The following is a 26956-nucleotide window of genomic DNA, read 5'->3' on the forward strand; positions in this document are numbered from 1 at the left end:
ACAGTCTGTAATCTTTGCTCAGGTTGTCACGCAGTTGGTGGCAGCTTCTGGAAGGACTGATGTGTGTTCATGTGTTCTGGGAGATCTGGATAATTAGTAAAGTCAGCAGATTTAACAACAGCCACGTGAACATAATGGGAACAACTGGAGTGCAAAAATACAAGTTCTGCAACCCTGAATCTGCTTAGAAGCAGATCTTTGCTTGAAGTCAGGGGATACCTTTCCTGCTTTGCTTATCCTCCCTCCATGACAAATGAGATGCCTGTGAGATGCTATGAAGCACCACCAATCACACTTCCTTTACACATCCATTAGTTCATTTTATTTTGCATTAACATGACAAATTGTTTAAAAAGGAGTGTGCAACTGAACAAGAGCCGAAAGTTAACTCCTAAACAACAGGACTGAACGTTCCTGCTTGTGCCCCTTGCTCAAGTATTTCTAGCCTGTGCTAGGAAGACTTTCACACTAACACAGCACAATTTGGGGGTTGTTTTGCTTTTAACATCCCTGTATTGTCTTCATCTACCACTTCTGTCCCACAGAAAGATTTCAGAGTACACCTCCTGAAGACTTTCATCACATCCCAGGGAACTGAGATGTATATTTTACTATGAAGTGAACATAAACATTACCTGTCTTGACAAATTTCATCTTGGTACTACTGATACAACACACCTGCAGCTTTCCAAAGCAGGAACCATTCTCATTTTATAGCTTGTAAAAGGACATTATCGTATACACAGACAACAGGAAGAAACAGTCTATATTTATCTATCACATGGAATAAAGGTCAACAGATACACTCTATTAGTAACAGCTGGATTTGCTGTCATGAACAGTTCCCTGTTACAGCCGGAGTCAAAGTACTATTCTCAGCACTAGTGAAAAAGGAAGCCTTGAAACAAGCTCCTAAAATTGGTATTAATTGAGAACTAAATCACAGCACAGGACGCAAGAGAGCAGTTGCAACAACGGAGGTGATTGAGAATGCATTAAACAAGGTCTTGTCACATTTGGTTTAGAGAACACATCTGGAAACAGAGAAACAGACTAAGTGAGCTCTTGATACCTCTGCTCTCTATAAACCTATCAGCCAGGTAAGCGAACTCACTCATTAAGAATCCCATTAAAATCCAGACCAGTGCTGTGTATGCTAAATCTGAAATATATCTTGCACAACTCCATTACATAAAGGCCTGGAAATCATCGGCTGGGCAGGTTTCTTTTGATTATATTATGAGGAGGTCATCTAAAAAAACTATGCACCTGCACCATATGATCAAGTGCTCTGAACCAGCATTTAGTGTCTTATCCTTCAATTATGGAAATCAGTACTTAACTACAAAGTGTTCTCATCACAACATGATGCAAAGCCACATTAAGAAGGCTAAAAAGTCTTTACTGAATTTATTGATACAGAAACACCCATTAAAGAAAGTTTTACCACTTTCGTGTGCCTCGGGCCAATTCAATCCATTCCCATACAGAGATTTTTTCAGCTTACACACTGGTGATTAAAGCAGCTTGAAGTCCATTTCTTTTTTGCAAGTTTACTGCGCTGTCTAAACCTAAATGGAGTCACACACAAATAAAGCAAAGACTATAAAAGAAACAGGTCAATGCAGTAAAATTCCTAGACAGCTTACAGACCACACACAAAAACAACCAACAGCGATGCCATAATTATTAAGAACACATACAAAAACTACAGTACAAGTTCTTGTGCAAAGGGAAAATGCATTTACGGTTCCCCTTCCTTTACACACTATAAGCAATGCTATTTCACAACTATAGTACATAGAAAACTGCTATTATGAGTTTGTTTGGATATGGGGGGCTTTTTTTTTTTTGGCAAGGGGACAACCGAGAACATATTTTGTGCATATATATATATTTATTTACTCGACCTCATCCAGGAAAAACAGAATACTGCAAAAAATCCAGCAGGTGTGACACAAAGGCAAAGCTGGTGAAAATCTGCTAAGTGGGAAATGGTTAAAATAACGACACAAGGCTAAACAAAAGATGTTCTCCCTCAACTGGCCAATGTTAACAGAATCTCAGCCAGGTTCATTAGCACAACCTGAACTTCAGATGCCAGTTTTCAAAGTAACTTCTTTAAGACATCCATGAAAAGTTCTGCCATTAATAAACTGAAGAATGACCTGCCAGCCAGAAGCAAAATGCACCTTGAATATACAGAGGCATGGAAGTTGTGCCACCACACAGAAAAGTGCACGCCTGGTATGGCAGTTATTCTAAAGAAACAGCTAACAAACACAGAGATGACAGCCTTTGAGGAAGCGCAAGGAAAACTTTATGCAGATTCTATTATACCTCCATTAATCGTCACACTCAGGATCTTCATCTGCAGACAGAATCTCCTTGTGGTTGCCAGATGCCTGAGATGGGTGCTTGAAGTTTACCCAGGAAGCCATCAGCTCAAAATAAACCAATGAAAAACACAGGAGCAAGAAAGATGATTCGACAGCTTGTGGGCACTACAGGCAAAACAGCCTACAAGTGCTTCACACCATGCGGCCACCTGCCACACCACACCTACCAGATAATAATCTCAAAGAAAGAAAAGCCCATTAAACAAGGAAAAATTCTCCAGCTTGTGTTGAGATACTTAAGAGTAATCCGTGTATTTTTCAAGCTGCGCTGAACTTTGAAACTCTACCTATCATTACATTGTGCAACTCAACACCACTATATCAATATCCAGCATTTCTTTTTTGGCAAGTCTTATTCATTCCTCCTCAGGAACTGAGGAGACAAAACTGATATCAAGGTGATACCAATGTAAATGCTTCTGATGGGGTAACATCTTTCATAACTTCATTACCTACTAAGGGTTTTTTTGTCGTCATGCTTTCTGTTTTTACCCTCAGCTGTAGGAGTACTACACATCAGTATGAGCTCGAGGGTTTCCTTCCAGGCTATGCTGGTCTATGCAGACTTCTCAGATAGGCCGAAGCAAATCAACTTCCCCTCCCACACGTGGAATCTCCTCCCATCAGTATCACAGGAAGACTCAGGAATAAAAACTAAAAGTCCACACCCGTAAAACTGCACTGTTCTTCTGCCCATAGATGCAAGTCTGTTAAAGCAGCTATTTCTTTGTTGCAGTAATAAAACAATCTACCAAGACAACCTTATTCCACTTACTGTATGTGGACTACGTGTATACAAGCTGCATTCCAGCCACCCTGCTATGACAAGGGTGCACACAGGAACACCTAAGTTAGAACTGCATCAGTTTGGTGTTCCAGAGTTTCCACATATCCTCCACAGAACCGTTTGCCTCATTTCCCAGGATATAAACCATGTCCAGGCTAGAACTCTGCCCTCCACTCCAGTCAAGCAGATTTTAGTTCATACATCACTGCAAAACCTGCAGATTCTGCTTTCCCAGCTGGTATTCACCATCTCTGCTGCCCATCTCCTCCCTACCCTCTTCCCCATTCAGGATCACTCTGTAAACACCTCTGGAGACAACAGTCACGACCTTGAACATTTGAGCATCCTGTCAAGGCTCATCAGCTTCACTACTCCTCACCTGACTCCACTGCTTTAAAAAAAACAACAAGACTTCACATGCAGTACTCTAGAACTGGTGTTTCCCATCAAGAAAACCAATATTCTGTTGAACATTTCTACCTTTTACTGAAAATCAGTATGTAATTTAAAAGCAAAGCTGAGACCAACCAAAAGGGAGCTGATGCCTTCCTTCTGCGTTCAAAAATCTGGACACCTCAAGAGTCACACCAGAACTTCTTTTCTGTAAATGCTGTGCTTTTGTTTTCTGGAAGAAAAAGATTTGCCAGGTCAGCTTTTGCTAGTAACCTTCATCCTCCACTGAACACACACCATGGTAAACACATGGCAGGTAGAGCGGGAGAGAGCACAGACAGCAAAGGTCTTTGGGGAACTGCTTAAGAATCTAAGAACATTTAAAAACTGCAATTCAGTAGAGCAGCCATCTCTGTGCAGTTAGTTTCAGGGAATTCAATCCTCCATTCTGTAAGCAGCCAAGTGCTTCACCAACTTGCTACCTAAGGAATCCCTGCTGTAGAATAAAACTATAGCACACAACCGAGAAGAAAAGAGGAAACTTAAAACAAAAAAAAAAAAAAATAAAAGCTATAATGTTTAAGTATACAGCAGCCACATTCCCCAATCAGCCTACTGCCTTGGGTGGTCATATTAGCAGGCAAGCAAGTGGTATACATTTGTCAAGCCCTAAGTAGTATTTTATTTTCTGCCTACTTCCCATATTGTAGAAGGAAATTACTTTTCCCTGTAATAAAGCAGGTAATATTTCAAGGGATCAGGCAAAGGCAGACTCAAGACCTTTTCTCTCAGAAAGTTTACAGGGGGATCTGGCTTTAGTTCAGAAGGTTTCGTTTCTTCCTCTTCTCGTCTCTCATCCTCAGTCTCCTCACAGTTGTTGTTATCATCCGACGGGTTGGAGATCCGACTGGCAAAGACTTCTTTGTCCAAGAAAACAATAGTTTCCATGCGCCGGCGACGCACACGTCTTCGTTTAAATCTAGGGGGGTTCTTGAGGCCATTTCCATTTTTGCTCATTGTTTCTTGATGTATAATTTTTTTAATGGTTCCTCGGATGGCTATTCGAGCCAGATCCTGGAGGCTGCGAACTGCCACAGGGGCTAAAACAAAACAAAAACCATCAACAGATACGGAGAAACTCTCCTCAAGAGCACTCCTAGGAAAAGCTGCATTTGCTCAAATTAAATCAGGCCACTCGAATTCCCTGCTGCGATTACAGAAACAGCTCTATTCAATTCCTGTCAACTCCGGTAAACTGAATTGTAGCTTTCCAAACAAAATTTAATTATGCATTTCTCTCATTAACTGGAGAGAAAAGAATGGGATGAAAGAAGAGTTTCGTATTTTGATGTCAAGTCCTCACAATTATTTTAAGATACCCATCTCAGAGATTATAAGAACGTTGACTTAGTTACCAATACTGTGACTACTTAATAACCCAGATATTTTCCTACTGTAGATATCTAGACCTGAAGTCTCTTCAATTCATCCAGAAATTAAATTGCCTATTGTGAATTTATTTCAGCTTTGCCAAGTTCTTCATTTATAAAACATAAGTACTATTTCTGCTCATCAAAAGCTGTTTCAGACTTGGTGGGTGAAGACTGGCTGGAAACCATTTGGTAAAAGTAATTTTAGAAACATACAATAATTTACTGTGTTAAAAAAAACCCTCCCACATTAATAGTTTGGAAGACTTCATTTTTCTATGCTTATTTGCTGCCAGTATGTAAATTCACAACACAGCCTATATAGCATCAACGCATGTCTGCCTACAAAGGCACCATACAAAGCAAGCTCAAATGCAGACTTAGGGGACTTTATGGTACTGTACAGACCACTTACTGAGCTGCTTTTTGTCACACAAAGACACCTTTCCAGAATAAGAACAAAGCCTGACTAATCTCTTTATGAGTATCTTTGTCTTTGCGTGTTCTTAAGAGGCCGCTTTACACCAAAGTCTTAATCTGAAGATTGGGGCCACAGCACACAACTGCACCGCAAACAGCTAATCAAAAACCATACAGTTTAGATCCCTCAAGTGTTCCAGGCTGAGGATAATTCTGACTTGTTTGGGGTGGGATAACATTTGTTCACAGGTACCATTTGTGCATTCTTTATCACCCACAGCACAGTGCCCAAGAACCATGGAAATTGGTGCCCCCCTCCGCCCATAGCCAAGAATGTTTGTACTCACGCAAGTGGACAAGCCTTGATTTTCCTGAATCCGTGTGGTTGGGCTGAATCAAAGGAGCAAAAGAAACAGCAAGAATCTTCTTGGTTTCCCAGGCAGAAGGACCAGTACGAGTTATCTTAGTTAACTAAACCAAAACAAGGAGATCATTGTCCTTTGTGTGAAATACAGTCAGATTTCTAAGCAGAAAATGAACAAGCAACTCTACCAGTGGATACGATACTACAAAATACTACAGTAAAAAGTTAAGTAATAATAGGAAACACTTGTTTTCCTCCAGAAAATTCAGACCTCCTGATGGAATGAGCCCCAAGTAGCTTTGCCCAAAGCAATATGTGCACTGGCAGTTTGGGTTACCCTGCTTTCCAGTTCTCCCCCAGTTCTGAATCAGAACAGGCAACCAGTAAGACAATACATCAGTCTCAGATAAACATCCACTCTCTTGAAGGAAGTCTTCAACTCACTGAATTTCTGTTACAACTTAAATCTTCTACTAATGCATCTTAATGAGAAGAAGCTCTGTGCTGTTGACCCCAGCTACTTTGCAGGAATCAGAACATCAGATATCTAACATCTTGACCGTTCAAGTTTATTACAAAACCCAACTTTACACCAAAACTGATCACCTGAATCACCATACTGAGTTTGCAGACAGGGAAGTAACTCGCAGTTTACTAAAAACCACTGACACTTGTAAACAGAGACAACTTACAAGCTCTTTCATAAGCCAGTTAGAACATAAAACCTTCTAAAAGCAACCTTGTACTTTGTCATAAGCACAATACTAGATTATACAACTTGAACAAAGCCTTCTTACACTTCGCTGCAGCGAGGAAATAAAGTTGCTGTTAACAACAAAAAGATCAGCACTTGCTATGAATATCATGGTAGAACTTAAACACTAGAAAGCGGGCAGAGTACTGCTTCCATTCTGAATGAAAACTGGTGCACCAAATGCCTCTTGCCATTTGCCAAATCACTGCTGAAAAACTAAAGGAAGACTTACTGACTACGCTGAGATCAGAATTAATAATGACTGAAAAATAGGCAGAAAGGTACTCAACCTTCTCTTCGAGGGGCATGACGAGAATTCCCCCAACTTTCAAGAGGTTCTTCATGTAGTCTTCATGTTCCTTCTGAACTCCAGCGCCGCAGTAAACGCGGTCATACTGAGTGCAGTCTGGGGAAATCTCTAAACAGTTTCCAGTAACAAAAGATGGCTCACAAAACTCGAATCTAAAACAACAGAAAAAACACACACCAAGAAAATGCATATCACACAAGAATATGGCAATTTAGCGAGTGAATTAATGAATTACTTTTGTGGTTCTGAAATTTCATTTTAGTCATGGTGATTTCTGAATTCAGCTGTCTTTTGCTTTGCATCTGTCTGCCCAGAGAGAGAAGAAAAGCCTTCCCTGTTCAAACAATAGCAACATGAACCTGGGAAGCAAGGAGTCATCTATGTGCAAGCACCTTCCAGGCAGAAAAATTTCAGTGCGCTGCCAGCATCAAGAAAAGATGGCTCTTATCAGCAGCTTTTCAGTACTGCAGGAACAGCACAGAACTGAGTAGTTGGAATTCCATCACTGAAGACTTTAATTTTCTTCCTCCCACAACAGGACAACTTTCAAGTAGCCAGAGATGCTTTCCTTTCATGTTTGAACAAACTGTGAGAAAGATCCAAAAATGAGACAGCTACAACTTTTACTGCTGAGGTTGCTTTTGGCAATGGTTATGCTGCTAGAAAGTTATTAACTTTGACAGCAGCAGAATAGATGTTGTAAGGGAGAACATAAATCAATTCCCAAGCAGCTTTAGTGCTAACTTAATCATTATAAAAATACCTTTTTGTTTTAAGATACCATTTTTCTTCTGATACTAAACATATTAGGTCACTACCAACATCAGTTCATTTTCTTCTGGTAACTCACAGATCACAAGCATAATTATTACTGTCACTTGCAGTTTCCAAGTTGTTACCTGTAATTGCATTGTAAAATAAGTAACTGTTTTCAGCTTCTTCCAAGCTCTGTCACATCAGAACTGCTGTTAGGAACACTACAGCTGTTTCTAAAACTCCTCCATAACACATATGAGCTTAGAAGGTCACACACTGCAGCTCAACAATCCTAAGGCGCCAGAATCCTCAGATTACCCTGAATCCAGAGCTGCCGCAACTAAAGCCAAGCACATAAAATGGAACTAAATGGCCATTCCGAACTCTTACTTGTCAAAGCTGTCACTTGTTTTGATGAAGAAGTCCAATTTCTGCTTTGCATATTCAATCACATCAGAATGAAGCTCCACACCATGGTTAACACCAAAAGGACCTGAAAATGTAAAAGAAAGGACGACAAGTAATGCTAACGGGCAACACAAAATGCAGCAGAACTAACACAGTTTTGCTTACTTCCTGTATCAGAAGTGGCAGCCAGTCAGTGCTTGTGTAGGGTCAGGTATCTTGCTAATACAATGGGAAATACAACTCTACACTCCATTTCTGACAGTAAGCAAGGGTGTTTTGCACCATTCACTTTGAATCTTCAGTCTTAACTAAACAGGAAAGTCCATTGTAGTTGGGAATCACTGACAGTGAAGAAACACTGTTGCTCTAAAGCTGATCACGTGGGGGGAAAACTAAGGTGTAGAGCAATAGAGTGTACATTTTAATAAATCCTTCTGAAATCTTTACATTGTTTTATACCCCCTTTCCAATATGCTACAGGTCTCCTTGTCAAAGAAATTAGGAACAATGACCATATGTTGTACCTCAATTAACAACAGCAATAAATTAGAAACATATAGACGTTATTCAGCACTCATGCTTTTTATATTCATAACTGATTGATAATCTTTCCAGAAGGAAGCCTTAACTCCCAGGGTAACATATTGGCAACCAAAGTAATCTCAACAAATCTAGCAGAAAACCACAAATGTGACTCCATAAAAGACCCTGGGATGGAGAAATTGGGCTCTATCCTGACAAGAAACATCCCAGCAGCTAAAAATTCCTGACACCCCCACAAGAGGATAGTACATACCCCATAGCCATTTATCTATCCTGGCAGCCAGAAGCAGCACAAACACTGACTTCAGAAATGCTTTAGGGCAAACTGCTATTGTACAATATTACTTAGATGCTTTGTACCTACTGCAGAGGAGATCACAAAACCAGTTCTGATGCATTGACTATGCTTCCACACATTCTACTCCCCACCTACGTATTGATAAGAGCCCAAACTGGATGTTGGATATGTTACAGTCTAGAAAGGACAGCATAAAAAAACCCAAACAACAAGGCAATGAGCAGTTATAGTCAGTGGTTTCTCTGGGCATGCTCAAACCTAGTTTAAAAAACAATTCCTGCTCCTGAAGTCTTGAGCTGGGCTCTTGCTCAAGCAGCAAGAAACCAAAGTTTATGCTCAGTCCTGCAGGAATCCATGAGAGTCACCTGTGTAACTGCACTGTCACCTGCTCCAACTTGCCACAGAAACCTGGACACCATCCAGTTCCAGAAAGAAGTCTGCATGAAATCCTGATAAATCAACCAGATGAATCAATGCATTCTTTACTTTGCTAGATATCAGTTTGTTTCATTACTTGAGGAATGCTTCTTTCCTAATTTCAAGGCTTTCTTTAGCAAACCAAAAGCCACACAATCCCACAACAAAAACCTATATGAAAATAGTTAGCACGATGGAAAAGTTATTTACCCAAGATGAGTCCAACCATAGAACTCAGATAGCCAGTGCCACTGCCAAGATTCAAAAATGACAGCCCTGGCTGCAGATCCAAAGCTTCCATCACCTCAGAGTAAATGCAGGGTGCTGAAAGATGAATATTTCCATGCTTCCACGCCAAGTCCTTGTAGGCATTGTCTTTGAACTCCTCCAAGTAGTAGTCTGCTCGATCAATGGCACGGAATGCCTGCTCTACCAGCTCTGTCCGGATATATTGTGCCTCCTTCAGGTTATCAATTAACTCATCGTTGTCTTCTCCTGCACTTACTGCACCTCCCATCTTCAACCTTCGTGTAAGCACTAAAAACTGAAGAATAAAGAGAAGATGAGGTACAGAGAACGCATCTGAGCTAAGCTATGCTGCTGCATATTCTTTGTGAGACTCCTGTACGTATCTGAAGGTCAACAAGCAGCAATAAAAAAAACTCATTACTACCACCCCCAGCCAACCAAAGCATGAAGAAAATAGAGCAGATCTGCTATCTAGTACCTGACACCAGTAGGGAAAATTACAACAGAGAATTTAGATGGCTGTTTTCAGATGATACTGACATGCTACCTGCATGAACGTTTTTACATAGGGGATTACTTTAGCTGTTGCGCTCGTTGGTTATTCAACATGGCAAATCCAAGCAATAAGTTCAGTCTGGCTTTGCCAGTCAGACTTCTTGCCACACATAGACTATTTCCTAACGTACCAAGAGGAAATCAAGAGACAGGCTGAGAGAAACAGAAAACCTCAAGCTGCACGTTCAAAGGAAACATCAGGACTGAGGGTTTGCAGAGGTTACAATCTCTGACCTAATTATTGGTACAGCTTGCTTTCCTTAGCAAATGAACCTTCACACAACTCATCTTCGGAGCTCAGGTGAAGAACCATGATACAGACTGCAACTGCAGGGAGAATTTCCACCGAAGCCAATGGAATTTCTTAGGTCCTCCTAAGTCTTAAGTGAGCTAATCCCCAGTTTGAAAGCACTTCAGTGACACAGACTTAAGAATTACAAACACTTTCTCTATGATCACCAGCCAACAAACCCAGACCCACCCCCCAGGCATGGGCAAAAGAGAAGCGAGTTGTCTGCTTGACTATGCAAGAGACCACATGTGAGCACGTGCTTCAGGCAGGAAGACAGCTGTAGGGTTTTACAGAGGAAAATACGAGGGGACAAGAACATAGAACTGATAACTCCAAATTATTCCAACCTTCTTTCCCTTTGAACCCCCATTAAGAAGAAGAAAAAAATGGTGCTCTATCGGTTTCACAGCCAATTTAAAACGTAGGTGGGTTCATCAGCCAATTCTTGCTTCTCTTCTTACATACACATGGACTTGATGCAGCCACACTTGGAGGGCTGGGTCTGCCTGTGGGCAGTATACACTTGCTGTAATACTCCGCATCCAAATACTCTTTCCTGAAGCTATTCCCCCGACTTCTCCTGTTGTTTAATACATTAAGCATTTGCACTTGTTGCTCTTTTTCTGCTTTTGTTATTAAAATCGGCCCCGTCAGCTTTAAACGCATAAAAATAAAGCCTTTTAGCAGTGCAGCACTTGGGATCCCAAGCCAATTCTTCCCCGTGTACGCAATCCCCACTGGGACAACAGGTCTGACCCGGTTTCAGCTCAGCTTTCTGAGCAGCAGATGCTCTGTAATGAGCCCAATGCACACACAACAGGTGTCACTGAAGCAACAGAACGCGTGTTTTATTGCAGACGGTGGTTTACCTACACTCCACTTTGGGTGATGCCACATCTTCTATGCCCATCCTTGCCTTTCCCAGCTTGGAACTGGGAACACACAGCAATGGGTAGGCGTTACCTTTAACAAACCTTTCCATCTCGATTCCCTTGCACTACCCAGCTGCACGTTGCACGCTGGGAAAGCAAAACAACGCGAGCAGGCACGAAGCAGCTGACAACACAAGCGGGGCACCGAGCGGCCTAACAGCACCACAGCGGCCCTCTGCCATCTTCACAACCAACCCCCCCCCCCCCCACAGAACGGCCTCCCTCACACGCCTCAAACAGAGCAGCAAAAACAAAGCCGCTCTCAGAGCAACACACAAAAGCGCAGTTCTTCGCCTATTCGGGGCTGCCCTCAGCTCTGACATCACCCCCTAAATAAGGATCCTCGCCCCCCACTGAGCCGTACCTGGGCGGCAGAGCGGCCCAGCTCTGCCCGCTCGGCTCCCGGCCCAGCTCTGCCCGCTGCGCTCCGCAGCTGTAAACACAACCCCGCTGAGAGCAGGCCGCGCACTGCGCATGCGTGGCACGCACCATCGCGTTGGGAAAGGGGGGTGTGAGAGAGGGAGCGCACCGCTGAGTGCTATGGGGGAGGGGGCTGCTTGGGCGGTACCACTGTGAGCTGGCGGGGAAAGCGCTGTGCTGCTGCGGGGGGGGAACCGTGCTGGTTCGCTGAGTGCAGGCTGGGGTTGTATAAGGGTCCTGTCTATGTGTGGAACCTACATACGGGGCTGCCGGGTCGGACATGAGGGTTATGGCTGAACAGAGCAGGCCTGGGTTCAGACTGGGTCTGCCACATAGCTGACACACCAGTTGTACAGTAAAAAGATCCCTGTCCCCTTGCATCTTCCCGAGCATCAGACTGATGATTTGGATTACATGCAGCCATGCGGCTCCTTTAGTTCTTGTAAGCAGTATGAGCAGTATGGCAAAGACTGAGAAGACCCTGGGGAGAGGTGGTTCCTATCACCCACCTCAGGACAAGACAAGTTATCCTCTAATGTTGTGTGTCTCTTCATCTACAAGTGGCCCATAGTGTCAGCTGAGACTATGGGATGTGCGACCTCTAAGGCTGCAGATAGGGCAAAACTGTCTGCCTATGGCTCTCGATCCAGGATTTGGTCCTGAGTATGGCAGCAAAATGATAAGGGTGAACCACATCTAGGCAAGGAGATTGCTTATGTTTTCTAAAGGTTATTTGTGTGTGTGGAGAAAGAAAGGAAAGAAAGAAAAGAAAGGAAAGAAAGAGAGAGAGAAAGAGAGGAAGGAAGAGAGGAAGAAAGAGAGGAAGGAAGAGAGGAAGGGGGGGAGGGGGGAAGGCAGGAAGGAAAGAGAGAAGGCAGGAAGGAAGGCAGGAAGGAAGGCAGGAAGGAAGGCAGGAAGGAAGGCAGGAAGGAAGGCAGGAAGGAAGGCAGGAAGGAAGGCAGGAAGGCAGGAAGGAAGAGAGAAAGAAAGAGAGAAAGAAAGAAAGAGAGAAAGAAAGAAAGAGAGAAAGAAAGAAAGAGAGAAAGAAAGAAAGAGAGAAAGAAAGAAAGAGAGAAAGAAAGAAAGAAAGAGAGAAAGAAAGAAAGAGAGAAAGAAAGAAAGAGAGAAGGAAAGAAAGACAGAAGGAAAGAAAAGCCATCCTTCCAGACACAACAAGACTACAGTGGGGGAAAAAAGAAGAGATTGCCCTGGTAAATGAGGCTCAAAGAGGAAGAAAGTGAATCAGCATCAGAGATGTATTTATGCGTTAAGGTGATTATCTCAGCTCCCTTCATTAACATGATAACAGCGGGCTCCATGCTAACAGGCACTGGGTAATACTGTAGATGTCTGCACTTTCATTTCGCAGAAGACAGCTGTCTGGGAGAATGGGATTATTTGTGGAGCGAGCACTGAAACTCCTCCTTGCTGATTCAACCAAAACAGGACACGTTGATTGTGCTTGCTTCGTCTTGTTTAATAAGAAAAGCACTCAAGCATAATAGCAACGCAGTTGAAATCTGCAAATGCAGAAGAGACAAACTCTATACACATATGATTCCATTCAGCATCTGCTCCTTTTCCCAGCAGAGTTGCTTGAAAAAAAAAATAAAATAAAGCAGCTTGTTTGGGTTTGAGGTTTGTTTTGTGTTTTGTTTTGTGTTGTTTTGTTTTTTGCACAAAAATAAAATGCTAAAAGCTGGGTCAAAACTGCTGTGGGGAGCCTGTTTGAGAGCCCTGACCCTACCCTAATGCAGCTCCTTGTGTCCTTCATGACTTACCAGGTCTGCTGCAGTTGCTGATTCCTTGTGCTGCTCCTTTTCCTGTGCTTTGTTTAGACCTTCCCTTCGTCCTTGTGGCTCACTGGGGGCTTTGCTATCCAGCCCCCGGCTTGCACAGCCCTAGGTGCTTCTGAGAGCAGGCAGATCCAAGTGGGATGAGGAAAGCAGGGTCTGAGTACACTGGGCTGGCACACACAGCATCTGCCAGCCTCACACCGCCAGGTGTCCCCAGCACAACGGGCACGACTGCCAGCCTCGCCAGCGGGATCGGTGATGTAACTTTTGGAATTCACCTGGGTGATGATCGGTTAAAACGGGATGTTTTTATCCATCTGAAAGAGCAAACAGGAAAAAATGACGTTTAGCATGCAAGCCAGGGGCCATCATGCTGATCTCCAGCTGCACTGACACGCAGCTTTGCAATGCAGATTACCATTTAGATCAGTGGGGCAATTTGTGAGTGACGGGATGAGTCCCATAAATTAAGAGCTGGAGCATTAAATCATAGGATTATATGGTTATGTTTTCACCATTTCCTTTCTTTTTTTTTAAATCTTCTTTAATTTTTCAAACTATGTTCTGTTGCCTTTTCTAGACACCTTGGCACTGTACCACGCTCAGAAGACTATCCATATATATGCATACATACATACATATGCATGCATGTAAATGCATGGGGACATACAGATCTACACTATTACCACTGAGCACAGCAGCAGCTGATCACCATGGATCCTTCTGCCTATGCAGAAAGCGTACGTGCGTGTGTCCTAAAGCTTCCCTCTAGCCTCACTTCATCAAAGGGCTCTGTGAGTAATTGCTGAACCAAGAGGAAGAACATATGTCTTGATTTGCACTGTATTGCCCTGTGCATAACCACCGCCTCTTGGAAAAAGGACTCATAAAGACATGGATTCATCTCACTTAGCTGAGATGTCAGAACTGAAGGCAGAGCTGCTATGTAGTCCTGCATGGTCATAGGAAAGAGAGCAGCCAGCAGCCTCCTGGCTGCACCATCTTTGATGGTGAAAATTCATCACTAAATTCCCTGCGGCTGGGGACACAGAGCAGAGAATTGCTCCATCCCTTACAAACCTCGGAGGTTGCCCAGCTGTCTGACCTTCCCCAGACTTTCCTCCCTCCTCCAGCAATAGGAAAACATCTTCATATTTCTGATGGGAATTTATTCCTGGCCAAGGTGCACCTCATTTGATCTCCCACTTGCATTATCCTCTAACTTAAATCATTCCCCTTCTTCCCACCCTGAATGCGTTTGTGAAGAGTAATCATATCCCCTCTTAACCTTTGTTTTTCTAGGCTAAACAAGCCAAGCTCTTTTAATCTCCTGTCCTAAGGCAGGTTCTCTGTTCTACTAATCACCCTGCCAGTCTTTCCCTGCACCTGTTCAAGGATAAATACATTGTTTTCCCAAAGACGGGTCCCAGAACTGCCCACGGTATCTCCCACAAAGTCTAATGGCACTACATGCACTGACACCACTCAGTTGCCTGAGTCCTTTTGCACAGCAAAAGGAAAGCAGATACAAACCCACGAACATAACACAGTCTTACTCTAAAGGATTAGTGTTTAACTTGGATGGGCTTTGTGCTCCTTTACATCTGTGGGTCCTGGTGCTTAGCAGGCTGTAATCAGTGTTTTTGTGTTTTCCATTTCCACTGGATGAGAATCAGCTGCTTTCCCCCTCCCCTCCCCCCCCCCCCCCCCCCCCCAACCGGCCTTTGGACCAGCAAAACTCTCTTTGAAATCACGGGTGAGGGTTTGAACTACGAAGATGCAGAGTTAAATGATGAAAACCGTTTTTTGCATTCATCTCTTTTCAAAATGATTTTCCAGTTTTATTTGGGGTTTAATTAAATTTCTGTGACCCAGGCAGGGAGTTCAGCCTTTCTTGATTAATGTTCTTTTAGGTGGCTCTGATAAGAATTTAGCATTAACAATTGAGCTAACAAGCCCCAGTGAGCAGTTTGTGGGAGACTAATTCTATCAGTGCTTTGCAATGTCAGGACTCCACTTTGAGTTAGAAGCCCAGAGGAAGGATGAGGAGCAAATGTAAAACGTAGCAACTAACTCATTCCAGTGGTGCTTCTTTTGTGGGCAGAGCTCATCTGGAAGCTATTTTAGCTGACAACATCAGAATTTCACCTGTTCTTTTTTTCCTCCTGGCTGAAGCTGTGCACTTTCTTGGCTCATTGTGATAACGGCTGACAATATGGAGCGGAACTGAATGGCGGCATTGATAAGAGAAATGAAAGGCACAAGCCTTTTCCTTTTCTCTGTGCCTATCCTGTCCTGCTTCAGGTACCACTAAAAGCACACTCAGTGCTAAAGCACAGGCTGATGTCAGTAAGCCATAGCATAACATCGATCCAGACCTTCCCATCTGCAGTGCCTTGAGAGTGAGTTTTGGACCAAAGCTGCCCACAAACCTCAAGTGAGCACCTTCTCTGTGGAAATACCAAAACATTTGTTTCAGGGATGTTATATTTTTTCTCCTCTGGGTGGTCACCAAGCATAATTTGAGTGAACCGGATTAGTCGCAAATGACCTGAAAACAAGGTGACTTGGTCCTCATTGCACTCCTAGCGGAAAGACAGTCACTCCAAATGGTGCAAGCTGAAAGTCAGTGTCCATCTGAAAGGGATGGGTAATACAAAGATGTTAATAAAGATGATGGTAAATATTCAAAGGTTATATGCAAAGGAGAACTCACCAATGTCAATGTCTTGGCTGGAGAAGCTGGGGCAGTCTCCACTGGGGAGCAATCTCCAAGAGATGCTGCCTCAGTGGTGGTCAGCCCTTAAATGAGGTCTTAGAGGAGGTGGAGTCGAGCTCCACCACTTCCAGGAGCACAGCTACATTACTCTCACCTGTGTTCCAGTAGCTGACCCAGCGCTCAGCTGATTAATCAGAGGTTCAGGCTGTGATTTCCCATACACCATCGCTGCTGGTCTACAGATGCTTGTCATTGCTCTGGGACATGTGGATGCCTTTCACCATCCTTACCCTTCAGTACTGGCTCCCACCTCTTCCTGTTGACCTCTCATTCTTCTTTCAGATGCTCACTCAGGGCTCCCACTCGTTTCTGCTTTGGCAATGTTGTGCCTGGGACAGAGCTGGCCAGGAGCCCTGCAGCACCCTGTTGTGCTCTGAGGCTTCTGCCTCCCACAGTGACAAGGACAAGGATGGGTACCCAGTTCTTCTGGAGCCAATCTTCCCAAGGAGGCTGCAGCTGGACTGGGTGCCTGCCCCCATATCTCTGTGTGCACACAGCCTCTGTTCTGCATCCCATGCTCATAGAACATGCCTGTTTGAATTTTATTTGTTGTCCAAAGCAGACTAATGATTCGATTAAGTTATGTAGGCGATTTGGTTACCTCTGCAGTCAGCAAAGGAGCATTAGCAGCTGGCAGCAGCATCACACCCTGCGTTCCCCCAGGCACTGTGTGGAGATGAAAGCTCTTTGCTTTTTCCCCAGTGAAATGATGACAAATTCTGCCAGGAATGTACCAACAGGTGCCCTTCCTCATCCCTTGCCTGACTTCTGCTGCAGCATCACCATGAATTGCAGTTGTCAGTGGGGGAGCAAGCTCATCAGAGGGCTCCATCCATAATCACTCTAAAGAGGATGCTGATGTTCAAGTTCTGGAAGCTCCCCAATATCAGATCACAGCAGGGACCGAAATAATGCTCTTGTTCCCTCTCCTGAAAAGGCGAAGACCCACTGAGAAATCAGAGGGAAGGGAGGCACTGACATTGCTGTCGGTGTCACACGATCTCAGGCAGCAAAGCTTTGGTGCTCGAAGGCATCACTACCGTGAGCGACAGCCAAGATCTTCCTGCCTTCATCTCTACAGCTGTTGGAAGTGGCCCAGCACACAAAGGGCAGCGTCCTCATTAAATTTCGTGGAGGGTTGCCATGTGGCCAGCAGAAATTTGGTTTTGTTTTAGTTCTCTGAGCGGCACAGTAATATATTCACCACCTCCAAATGGAATGGGGTGACAGATGGGAGCTGGGCTCTGGCTTTCATGGGAAAGGCTCCTCTCAGTGGGAGGCAATGGGTTTCTCACCTAATCTTCTGTAACCTCCAGACTGCTAATAACTGTAAGAAGAAAGCAACGTGCAGTTATTAAATTAATGACTTCATCCCCAACCCAGTAATAAATATTTTACAGTTTTCTCTCTCCACGCTGCAGACTGCTCTAGACAGCCTAGACTGTTTATTAATCTAGCTTCAGGATTTATGTTATTTAATTGCTAAACACTCCCAGCATGGTTGGGATGGATTATTAAATGCTGAAGCCCAAGAAGGGGCCCTCTAGCAAATGGCAAAATCTAAGGAGCTGATCCTTGAGCTTGAGCCTCAGGCCAAAATCAGGTCCCCTGAGGCCAGTGCAATTGAACTGGAGCAAAGTCCAGGTTAGCCCATATTTAGGTCTATGGTTGGTCATTACTTATGTTAGTTGGGGTGGATCCCAGGACTCACTGTGAGTAGAAAGATGAAGAGAAAAGCTTTGGCACATCCTGGCTTCAATATGGGCTGTGGCATCAGGCATCAAACATCAGTGTGGCCAGGCTCCTCCTTGTGTGCTCTGAGCCTTGGTGCTGGCCCTGGAGCTCATGCAGATCGCATGTCCTTTCGTTGTCCCTTTATGGCTCACTGTTCTGCAGAGCATCCCAGATAACCACTGACATTCAAACAAAAGACTGTTGCAGTTACATAAATGAGTGCAGACTTTGATGGTTGTTATACTTCCTAGCTGACAGGGATGAAAACGTCTTTAAATCTGATACTACCATTTTTACAACAATTGGTGATTTACTCATCCCATTGAAAGAAGGGGATGAAGGCATCTGGAATAACGAGAGCTATTTGTCTGAAGGTCCCACAAGCCCTTCTGCACAAAGCGGGAGGTCGTTTCAGGATGTATTTTGTCATAAAAGTGTAGGGGAATCAAGTATATTAACAAGTGCAGGGCAGAGCCCTTCATACTGCCTCCCCAGCACACTGAATTTCTCCCTGGTCTTATCTCCATCTTCTAGGGCCAAATTCAGTGCCAAATGGCAGCCCTGTAGAGCATGGTTGCTTTCTGTCCCCAATAGAGAACCAATTGGAGAAGGAGGTGTCCCCACAGCAAGAGTGACCGGGCCTGAGACATCACCCAGAGGAGCCCTATGAAAAGGATGGAGACAATTAGGAAGAAAGAACAAGGCTGGCAAAGAAACTCTCTGCTCCCACCTGCAAATCCTCATTGCAGCCCATGGCTTTCAAGGCGCAGCTGAGTGAACGCTGGCAAATGGAAGGCACCACTTGAGCAGAAGAATGGAGGGATAGGTCATGAGCAGCTTTTAACAATTAACAGTGGTATCCGGCAAGGCCAAAAGACACACACATTGGTCAGTGATTTATACAACAACCAATGATTTATAGAAAGAACCAAGCTCAAGTATCTTTCCACTTGCATCCTTGAAGTGAAAGTCCTGCTCTCCTCTGCCACCCAGCTCTCACTTTCCACTTGCTGGAAAAGGCTGAAGAGCTCTCCTAAGCACACCTATAAACTTACAGTGTACCATCTTAAACCCATTCAATTCCCTTCCCTGCAATAAAGGACGCCAGTTCAGAGAAGATAACATCTCACAGTGATGGCTCCCAGAGCTGCAATTTAACATGAATCTAACCGCTCTATTATGCAGCACAGCCAATTCGTTAGGAAAGGACAAGTGAGCGGGCCTGGTAGCTCTATCATCATAATCAAACACTGGCACAATGAACTGCTTGGTGGTGCAAAGTCTGTCAGCCCCCCTGGCCCCTCCCCAACACACACCACACACACTCAGTGATGTGCCCTTCAGAAGTAAACCATGCCAGTCACTTTGGATGAACCATCGCACAAGTCTGCGTGCTTCCCCCATTTAAGATATGCAGCCATTTGTGAAGGGAATAGGATTCCATCCTCTCCTCCACCACCCTATAAATCCACATGCATGAAGCAGAAGCATCCCTGCTGCTGCAGGGGGCATGTCCTCTCCTCCACCATCCCCATGAGCCTGTCCTGAGCTCTGCAAGTCATTCAGCCCTAGGAAGGGCCCTCCAGAGCCTGCAGCTTACAGACACCCAACCAAGAAAAAACTGCCAGCGAACACCCAGTGGCTGTGTATGTGTTGAAGGAAAGACTTTCAAGAATCCTCTTTGATCACAGAAGTTTGCTCTGAGGGTTCCTGGCTGCAGTTCTCGCCCTTCTGCCCCCATTTCACTCCACCTTTTCATGTCTGTGCCCCAGCAGCAAGGCCACCTCCTCCTCCATGACCTGCAGCAAGTGCCTCCCCCAGGGACACCAGGAAGTTTTAGCCCCGTTAATAAGTTTCTCAGTGACTGATCTACTTAAAATTCCCATTTAACCCATCTCCCTCAGCTCTGAATGGCCTTTGTGTGAGTTACCTTATTTCAACTTAGAAGCTCCAATTCTAGCGAAGCTAAGCCAAAATTGTGTTGGCTTCAGAATGCCAGCTCCAACAAAGCGAGCGGTGATGAACGCCCTGCGTTGCTACAGAAGGAAACTCTTCCTGCAGTGAAGAAGCTCTGCAATTTGAGCAGGACAACCTGAGAGCATTGCAGGCAGGAAAACAGATGTGAAGGAATCATAGAATCATTAAGGTTGGAAAAGACCTCTAAGACCACCAAGTCCAATCACCAACCCATCCCCACCACACCTGCTAAACCCAGCCAGAAAAAGAACCTCTTCCCAGCATCTTTCCCAGCTAAATCTCCAAGATTAATGATTGTAATTTTCTGAGTAAATCCAGAAGGTGAAAGCATGCATGCTGCCAATGGCAGCTCCTTGCTTAGCACCACAGCTCCGCATGGCACACGTTGGGGACATTGGCAGCAGCTCGAAGAAAGACCATAGGAACTAAAGTCACAAACAGAACTGGGTTTTATTATGAAATAACCCTGCCAGTACATAAGGAAGTTCTGTCTGCAAAATACATTTCCTGAGGAAAGTAGATCACAGTATTCGTTCTCACAGAATAACATGTAGCCTGCTATAACTTTCAATCGACTCTTTATTATTTAAATATTAACAGTATTCCTTCACATAAACGAGTACTCAGTCATCACGTAACCGACACACAAACAACAAAATAAATATACAACAAGAGCACGGTTCGTTTCAACCCCTCCCTCCCCTCCCTCCCCCTTCCCCCCAACCCGACTTAAATATTAAATAAATAATAAATACAGAATTCTCATCTCCTGTTATCAGTGCCTGAAACGATACGAACGTAAAAGAAAAAGAAAAGCTGACAAAACCTCTCTTACCTCCCCCCCCCCCCAGGTTAACCCCAAACCCCGGCAAAAAAACCAAACCAAAAAATTATCAAAAATGTCTCAGTTATAAAATATCTTTAAAAAAATTCCCGTCGTTAAAAGAATAAATAACAAAATATATAAAAAATAACTCGGTTGCATCAAAATTCCAAGTAGGAGTTGTAGATAGCGGGTTTTTTTTCTCTCTCTCTCTTTTTTTTTTCTTTTTTTTTTTTAATATATATTTTTTGGGGAATATCCTTTTTTTTTTTAATGGTCAAAAGGTTTAATTTCTATCTTTGATTTCTTTGCTTCTTTTATCTTTGTGTGTGTGTGTGTGTGTGTGTGTTTGGTTTTTGTTTGTTTATTTCTCCAACGGTGCGGCGTCCAGTTTAAAGTAAGTATAAAATTAATAAATAAAAAAAGGTAAATAAATAGAAAAAAAAGGTAACGTAAGGTGTAGTCAATATAAATTACATACATCTTGCCAAAATTAAATAATTTACAGGATAATTAAACTAACTACTTTTTTGTTGTTTTTCTTTTCCCCCCTCTCTTTCTTCCAGGAAGTGCAATTTCTCTACTTTTAAATACTAAGTGAATTGCAGTCACAATCAATTTGGACTCTATTTACATGTTAAGAACATCGTGTTTTTAACACCTCAAATTATCATCGTTTGTTTGTTTGTCTTTTTTTTCCCCTTTCTTTTGTATTCATTTTTGCACTTGGAATGGGTTCTAAAATGGGTGAACTCATGGAGCCTGATCCTGCCAATGGCTCAGCATGGCACTTCCCAACGGGAACCAACCCAAGCCACACTGCTCCCCACACCTGCTGTAGTCAATGGGAAGCTCCCCACTGACCTCTCCAAATCACGGATTGCACCCTAATTATCTGCAGTATTGGGCTCAAAATGACACCACAGCTTCGCCTTTAGCATCGGCCACACAAATCCTACTCACTGCCACCAGGAGCCATGCAGGGAGCCAACACACCCATGTTGGGACTCCAAAGGGGTTTCTCTCCTTCATTTCCTTGGGTCACACCTCCACTCCACCAGCTGGTTTGTGCGTACCGAGGTTACAGAATGCTTCTTTGGAACAATATCCAATACCTGAATGCTTTCTTTTTCTTTTCCTTTTCCTTTTTCTTTTTTCCTCCAGAATGGTGCCTTTGCTGTGATTTTGCACAAAACACAGAAAACACCAAACCAAGAAAAACCCATCGCCTTGTGGATATCTGCAAGAATTCAACCACTGATTTACATTAAGGTAAGCACTTGGCTGGCCATCAATTAACATCCCTTTCTGTTGGTTTTCGTTTTTGCTTGTTTTCTTTCTTTTTTAGCTCATCGCAATCTCAAACGTTCTCTGGCATTGATGTATGATCTCTGGACTGGCAATACTGCGCCACTGTAAGGATGATCACAATAATGAAAAGAACCAGAACTGTCATCAAACAGACTTCCAAAAAATCATAAACACCGGACCATGACACATTAAGAATTCTTCTGTATGAAATATCTGGTATTGGCCTATTCATAATAGCTATTCTCATATTTAAGACAGACAAAGGAATACTGTAGTTGCAAACTCCAAAAGCTTCCCTGAGAACCTTTTTTCCATTGCGCTTTCCACTGGAGATCCAGAACTGCTCTTCAGATTTCTTTCAGAAAATAAAAATAAGCTACTTTATAATACTTAAGAGTTCCCATGCCCAGTGGATATCTGAAAACCTGGGGTTGGGAGGCCCAGCACAGGTTCAGATTTACAGGTAGCTTGCAGCTCCAGCACTTATAGCAACATATAACATAATTCATGGGTGAGTAGGTAATCTGGACATACGACCATAGACAACATGAGGGTTTAAGCCAGTCATACGCTAGTCTTGGATCAGACAAAACCCTGTTCTTGTGACGTTTTAACCCTTGGATCAAGTCTGCAAAAGCATGACAACTCATGAGAGACACCTGCTCTTCACCAGCTGCCAAGCCCCACAGCCCATGAAGAATTTGACCTTCCATCCTGGTCTACCTCATGGTCCAGGTAGAAAAATCCCACTTTTCTCAAGAAGGTCCAAAGTTAAGTAAACGAGAACACTGAGTTCGATCAGTTCCACGTCTCAGAAATGGCCTCTTGGTTATATTTTGGTCCTTGTGTGTTTTTTTTTGTTTTGTTTTGCTTTTTTTTTGTTTTGTTTTGTTTTTCATTCATGAAACAAGTTTTATAACTTGTAAACCTGAATACTCGGAGGGAAAGTTCCATCTTACAGTCCACTCGCCCACCCATCCCCATTGCTGGGCACTAAACTTGGATGCCCTTGACGGCTTGTTTGATGCTCTCCAGCAGGTCCTTGTTCTCTGGGTTCTGGTAGCACTCCTGGTTGGTGTACATGTCAGTCAGCGTGTTCACATATGCATCAAAGTTCTGCTCACTAATGGGCTCCTGCAGTCAGAAAAGCCAAGCAGAAACATTAGTAGTAGAGCAGGGAGAGAAACACAGGATGGCTTTGGTTGGAAGGGACCTTGAGGATCATCTGGTTCCAATGCTCTGCCATGGGCTGGTTGCCTCCCACCAGATCAGGCTGCCCAGGTCCCCATCCAACCTGGCCTTGAATGCCTCCAGGGATGGGGCATCCACAGCTTCTCTGGGCAGCCTGTGTCAGTGCCTCACCACTCTCTGAGATGTTTCTTTGCAATTAATTGTATCAACAGTCAAAGGTCTCAGCATCAGAGGTTCTTTGTGCATGGTGTTGGACACAAAGAACCCATGTAACCCTGCAAAATCTTCACTGGTTGCTTGATTTTATGCATTGGCCACATGAAACTATCAATAGCATCAGGTTAAGTGTGTGCAGACAGCTTGACTGGAGGGTGGACTGAGGCATGGAAATGAAAGGTTGGAGGACAAGAGGAGGCAGGGAGCGCTGGAGCATCATGGAGGAAATGAAAGGCGAGGGTAGGGCGGGAGCCAGCACCTCATGATCAGGTCTGCACTGTGCTTTGGAGGGGCATGATTGAAACCTAGCAAACATCTATCTCAGGGTCAGCAGGGAAAAAGGAAACAAGGAGGAAGAAGAAAAAGACCAGGATAAAATGAGCATACAAGCCTTGTGGGCCTTATTTAATCAGAGTTGCCTGAAACGTTGTAAAAAATATTTGCTGAACAATTGATTTGACCTCTATGCATCAAATACTTTACCAAATAAAAAATAAAGCACTTGGTGAGCCATTCTGTGCCAGTCAAGCAGCTGGGTGAATAGTGTCCAAAACAGCTCTGCTGGAGCATGGCACGTCTCCAACCAGCCTGAATTTAAACACCAACCCCAATGAAAAGGATTCCCAAAAATACGATGGCAGAAAAAAAAGAAGAAATCAAAAGCTTGTTCCTCTTGATCATGGTGATGGTCGCTATGACTTGTAAGAGGACAGCTTCCCAACCAGCACGCAGCCCCCCCTGCACACACCTGTTTTTGACAACAGTAATTACATTCCTGGGAATAGAGCGAAGGTAATTAATAGCCTTTTGTGGTTTTGCTATTTTAATGCAGCCTTTTCATTTTGCAGTAACTCTGTGGTAACACGCTGTGGGCTGTTAGACCTTGTTAAATTAAACAAAATACACTCTCTTTAAGAATGCCATTCTTTGGCTGCCAGCTATTCAAAACTGAATTGAAACTACCTGCATAATAATGGGAGCTGTAAGATCTTTCTGACGTTGAAATCCAATCCCTCCTGATCTCCACTTGTGCTGTCTTAGCCTAAAAGGCACTGGATGCCCTTGATAAAGTTTCCTATTTCATGATAATACTCCCAGATGTAATGAGACAGAATAATAGACACAAAGGGAGATCAGCAGAAAACGACAACAAAAGGGAGATACAATGCAAGCTTCGAGATAAGGCAAAAGCACTGATTTTATAAAGGACATGTAGGTATGTATAGAGAAATTCTCCTGCTCTTTAATTGTATGTGAGCCTTATCATGAGCCAGATCTTGCGCGGCTCCCCTGATCGCAACAATTGGGGCTGAACACTGCCCAAGTTTCTTACCAGGTGCGGAAGGCGGATATTGGCAAGACTTTGGATTAGAGCCTGGCTCAACCCTGAGAGCTCCAGGAACAGGGCTTCGTTTTGCTCCTCTATGATCTTGTTTTCCTCCTCAATGTTCTTCAGGTTCTTCTCCATGCTGGAGATCTGCGGAGTAAAGAACACGTTGGGTTACAACCCATCAGCACTCTGCTGGGAGCTTGGGCACACATCCAAAGACACAAACCTGTGACTGGAGCTTCACCATGGCTGCTTCCATCTCTGAGTTGGACTCGTTCAGCTCGCTGATCTCCTTGTTCAGCTGCTTGATCTCCTCATCGTTCTCTAGAACTGTGGGAGGGAAAGAGGCAGGCAGTCAGCGTCTGCTTTTGGGTAAGCATCACAGCTCACCAAATCCTCACCTCTGCTTTCACATCCTCAATACAGAATGCACATTCTGCTCTCTTTTTAATGCTTGGTTTTGTTTGTTTGTTTGCTTTTAAATATTTAACTATAATTATACTTTATAGGTCAAGATGTAAATGCAAAACTGAAGGAGAGCCCAGCAGTTGGAGCCCAGAGCATTCATGCACGCTGCAAGGTTGTAGCACAGGATTTGCTTGTAGACCCAAAGACTTGAAGAGATGCCAGTGGGCTCAATACCCCAACACACATGCCAGATGAAACAAGTGAAAATCCTTACCATCACTGGTCTTGAACTTTGTGTTGAGAATTTCATCCCCTGAGAGTTTTCCTTTCTTCCCAGCAAAAGTAGCTCTTGGGCACCCTGACAAACTGAAAAACAAGTAAAAATGGGTTTCATAAACTCTCCGTATTTATAGGTGCTTATGTTCCCAACAACAGTGCGTACCATTCGGTGGAGTTCATGCTGTGAGACAGTTCTTCTAAAAGCTTTTTATGGTGCAGAGGAAATTGCTTTATGAATAATGCCACAAAGGTCCTCATTTATAAAGCAAGAGCAATTTTCTCTGAGCAAAGATTAAAAAAGAAAAAGTGTTATTTTCTAAAAGAGGGGGCATGACAGGCGAGGAAGGTGAAATGAGTCTGGATGGATTGGGCATCAAACCCCCATTTTGGCTGCCGAAGAACTGCTGTGGAGTGCTAATGGAAGGACACTACATTATTGCTTTCATGATTTTGTCCAATTCACGTTTCACTACTGCAAAGTTAAAACATTTAAGTGTTTTTATCCCATGCAGAAAACAGCCCTTAGAGCATCCTGACCGAGGGCAGCATTAAAAGCACCGGTTACTGAGCTTTCATCGAGAGTGGAATGATGCTCAGTATAAATTCACTCCAAAACTGCCACACTCGGGGTGATCCCAAGGTTGAATGCTAGGAAAAACTTCTCTGAAAGAGCAGTGATGCACTGGCACAGGCTGCCCAGTGAGGTGGTGGGGTCACCATCCCTGGAGGTGCTCAAGTACATTGGGGAAGTGGCACCAAGGGACGTGCTTAGAGGGTATGTTGGTGATGGGTCAATGGCTGGGCTTGGTGATCCTGAAGGTCTTTTCCAACCTTAATGATTCTGTAATTATTTACCTCCTGTGAGTGAGGAAGCTCCCATTGGCATGGCCAGAGCCATCACAGCCTGGTGTAGGGCAGGTTGGGCCTTCATTTTTCAGTGATTTCCAGGAAAATGAGGAGCCATTGAGGGATCCTTCCTTCTGCCTTCGGGCAGCCAGGGGGCAGCCCGATGCGCTGCGGTGGGAGGCGTATTTACCACTGATGTGTCCAAGCCCAACGCAGCCAGGAACCGGACACCTGGGCACAAGGAATACAAGAAATTATAGAAGAGGAGTGAAAAAGGATGGAAGGATATCAGTGATGAGCAGGAAAGAGGAAGGTGGAAAGCAAGTATTGCTTTGCATCAGCTGGGACATCTTTTTGCATAGGTTTTAAGAGTCCGTGGGACTCACTGTTCTCTGTGTGTTATTCTTGTGGCTAGAGATTACGAATGGCAATGAAACAATGGCAGTGAGCTCAGTCACAGCTGGGGCTTAACACTGGGCAGGGGGACTGAGGGCAGCAGAGCAGGGCCGAGCTGCTCAGTGCCATCCCACACCCACTGG

General features: G+C 43.9%; 2 protein-coding genes across 6 annotated transcripts in view; both read right to left on the reverse strand.

The window, feature by feature from the left end:
• Nucleotides 1–302: 302 nt before the first annotated feature.
• On the reverse strand, nucleotides 303–11783 carry PCMTD2 (protein-L-isoaspartate (D-aspartate) O-methyltransferase domain containing 2). Of its 2 annotated transcripts, none has more exons than XM_072350088.1 (6): nucleotides 11672–11783; nucleotides 9584–9823; nucleotides 8004–8106; nucleotides 6838–7009; nucleotides 5777–5900; nucleotides 303–4679 (listed from the first exon to the last, which is right to left on the reverse strand). In XM_072350088.1, the coding sequence occupies exons 4-6, from the start codon at nucleotides 6889–6891 to the stop codon at nucleotides 4297–4299; spliced, it is 561 nt and encodes a 186-aa protein (XP_072206189.1). In that variant the 5' UTR covers nucleotides 6892–7009; nucleotides 8004–8106; nucleotides 9584–9823; nucleotides 11672–11783; the 3' UTR covers nucleotides 303–4296. The 2 variants fall into 2 exon arrangements, with proteins under 2 accessions (XP_072206189.1, XP_072206188.1); XM_072350087.1 differs by having other exon boundaries at nucleotides 9490–9823; nucleotides 11672–11746.
• A 9139-nt stretch (nucleotides 11784–20922) lies between these two features.
• The window catches only part of MYT1 (myelin transcription factor 1), a 54803-nt gene continuing 48769 nt past the window's right edge, over nucleotides 20923–26956 (reverse strand). For all 4 annotated transcript variants that reach the window (XM_072350340.1, XM_072350338.1, XM_072350339.1 and 1 more), the window contains 5 exons: nucleotides 26427–26648; nucleotides 25567–25658; nucleotides 25111–25214; nucleotides 24888–25031; nucleotides 20923–23281 (listed from right to left, as the gene is read on the reverse strand). In XM_072350340.1, the coding sequence (XP_072206441.1) occupies nucleotides 23141–23281; nucleotides 24888–25031; nucleotides 25111–25214; nucleotides 25567–25658; nucleotides 26427–26648 (703 nt within the window). In that variant the 3' untranslated portion in view covers nucleotides 20923–23140. The remainder of the gene's footprint in view (nucleotides 23282–24887; nucleotides 25032–25110; nucleotides 25215–25566; nucleotides 25659–26426; nucleotides 26649–26956) is intronic.

This window comes from Excalfactoria chinensis, chromosome 15, assembly GCF_039878825.1.
Source record: "Excalfactoria chinensis isolate bCotChi1 chromosome 15, bCotChi1.hap2, whole genome shotgun sequence".
Taxonomy (NCBI): Eukaryota; Metazoa; Chordata; class Aves; order Galliformes; family Phasianidae; genus Excalfactoria; species Excalfactoria chinensis.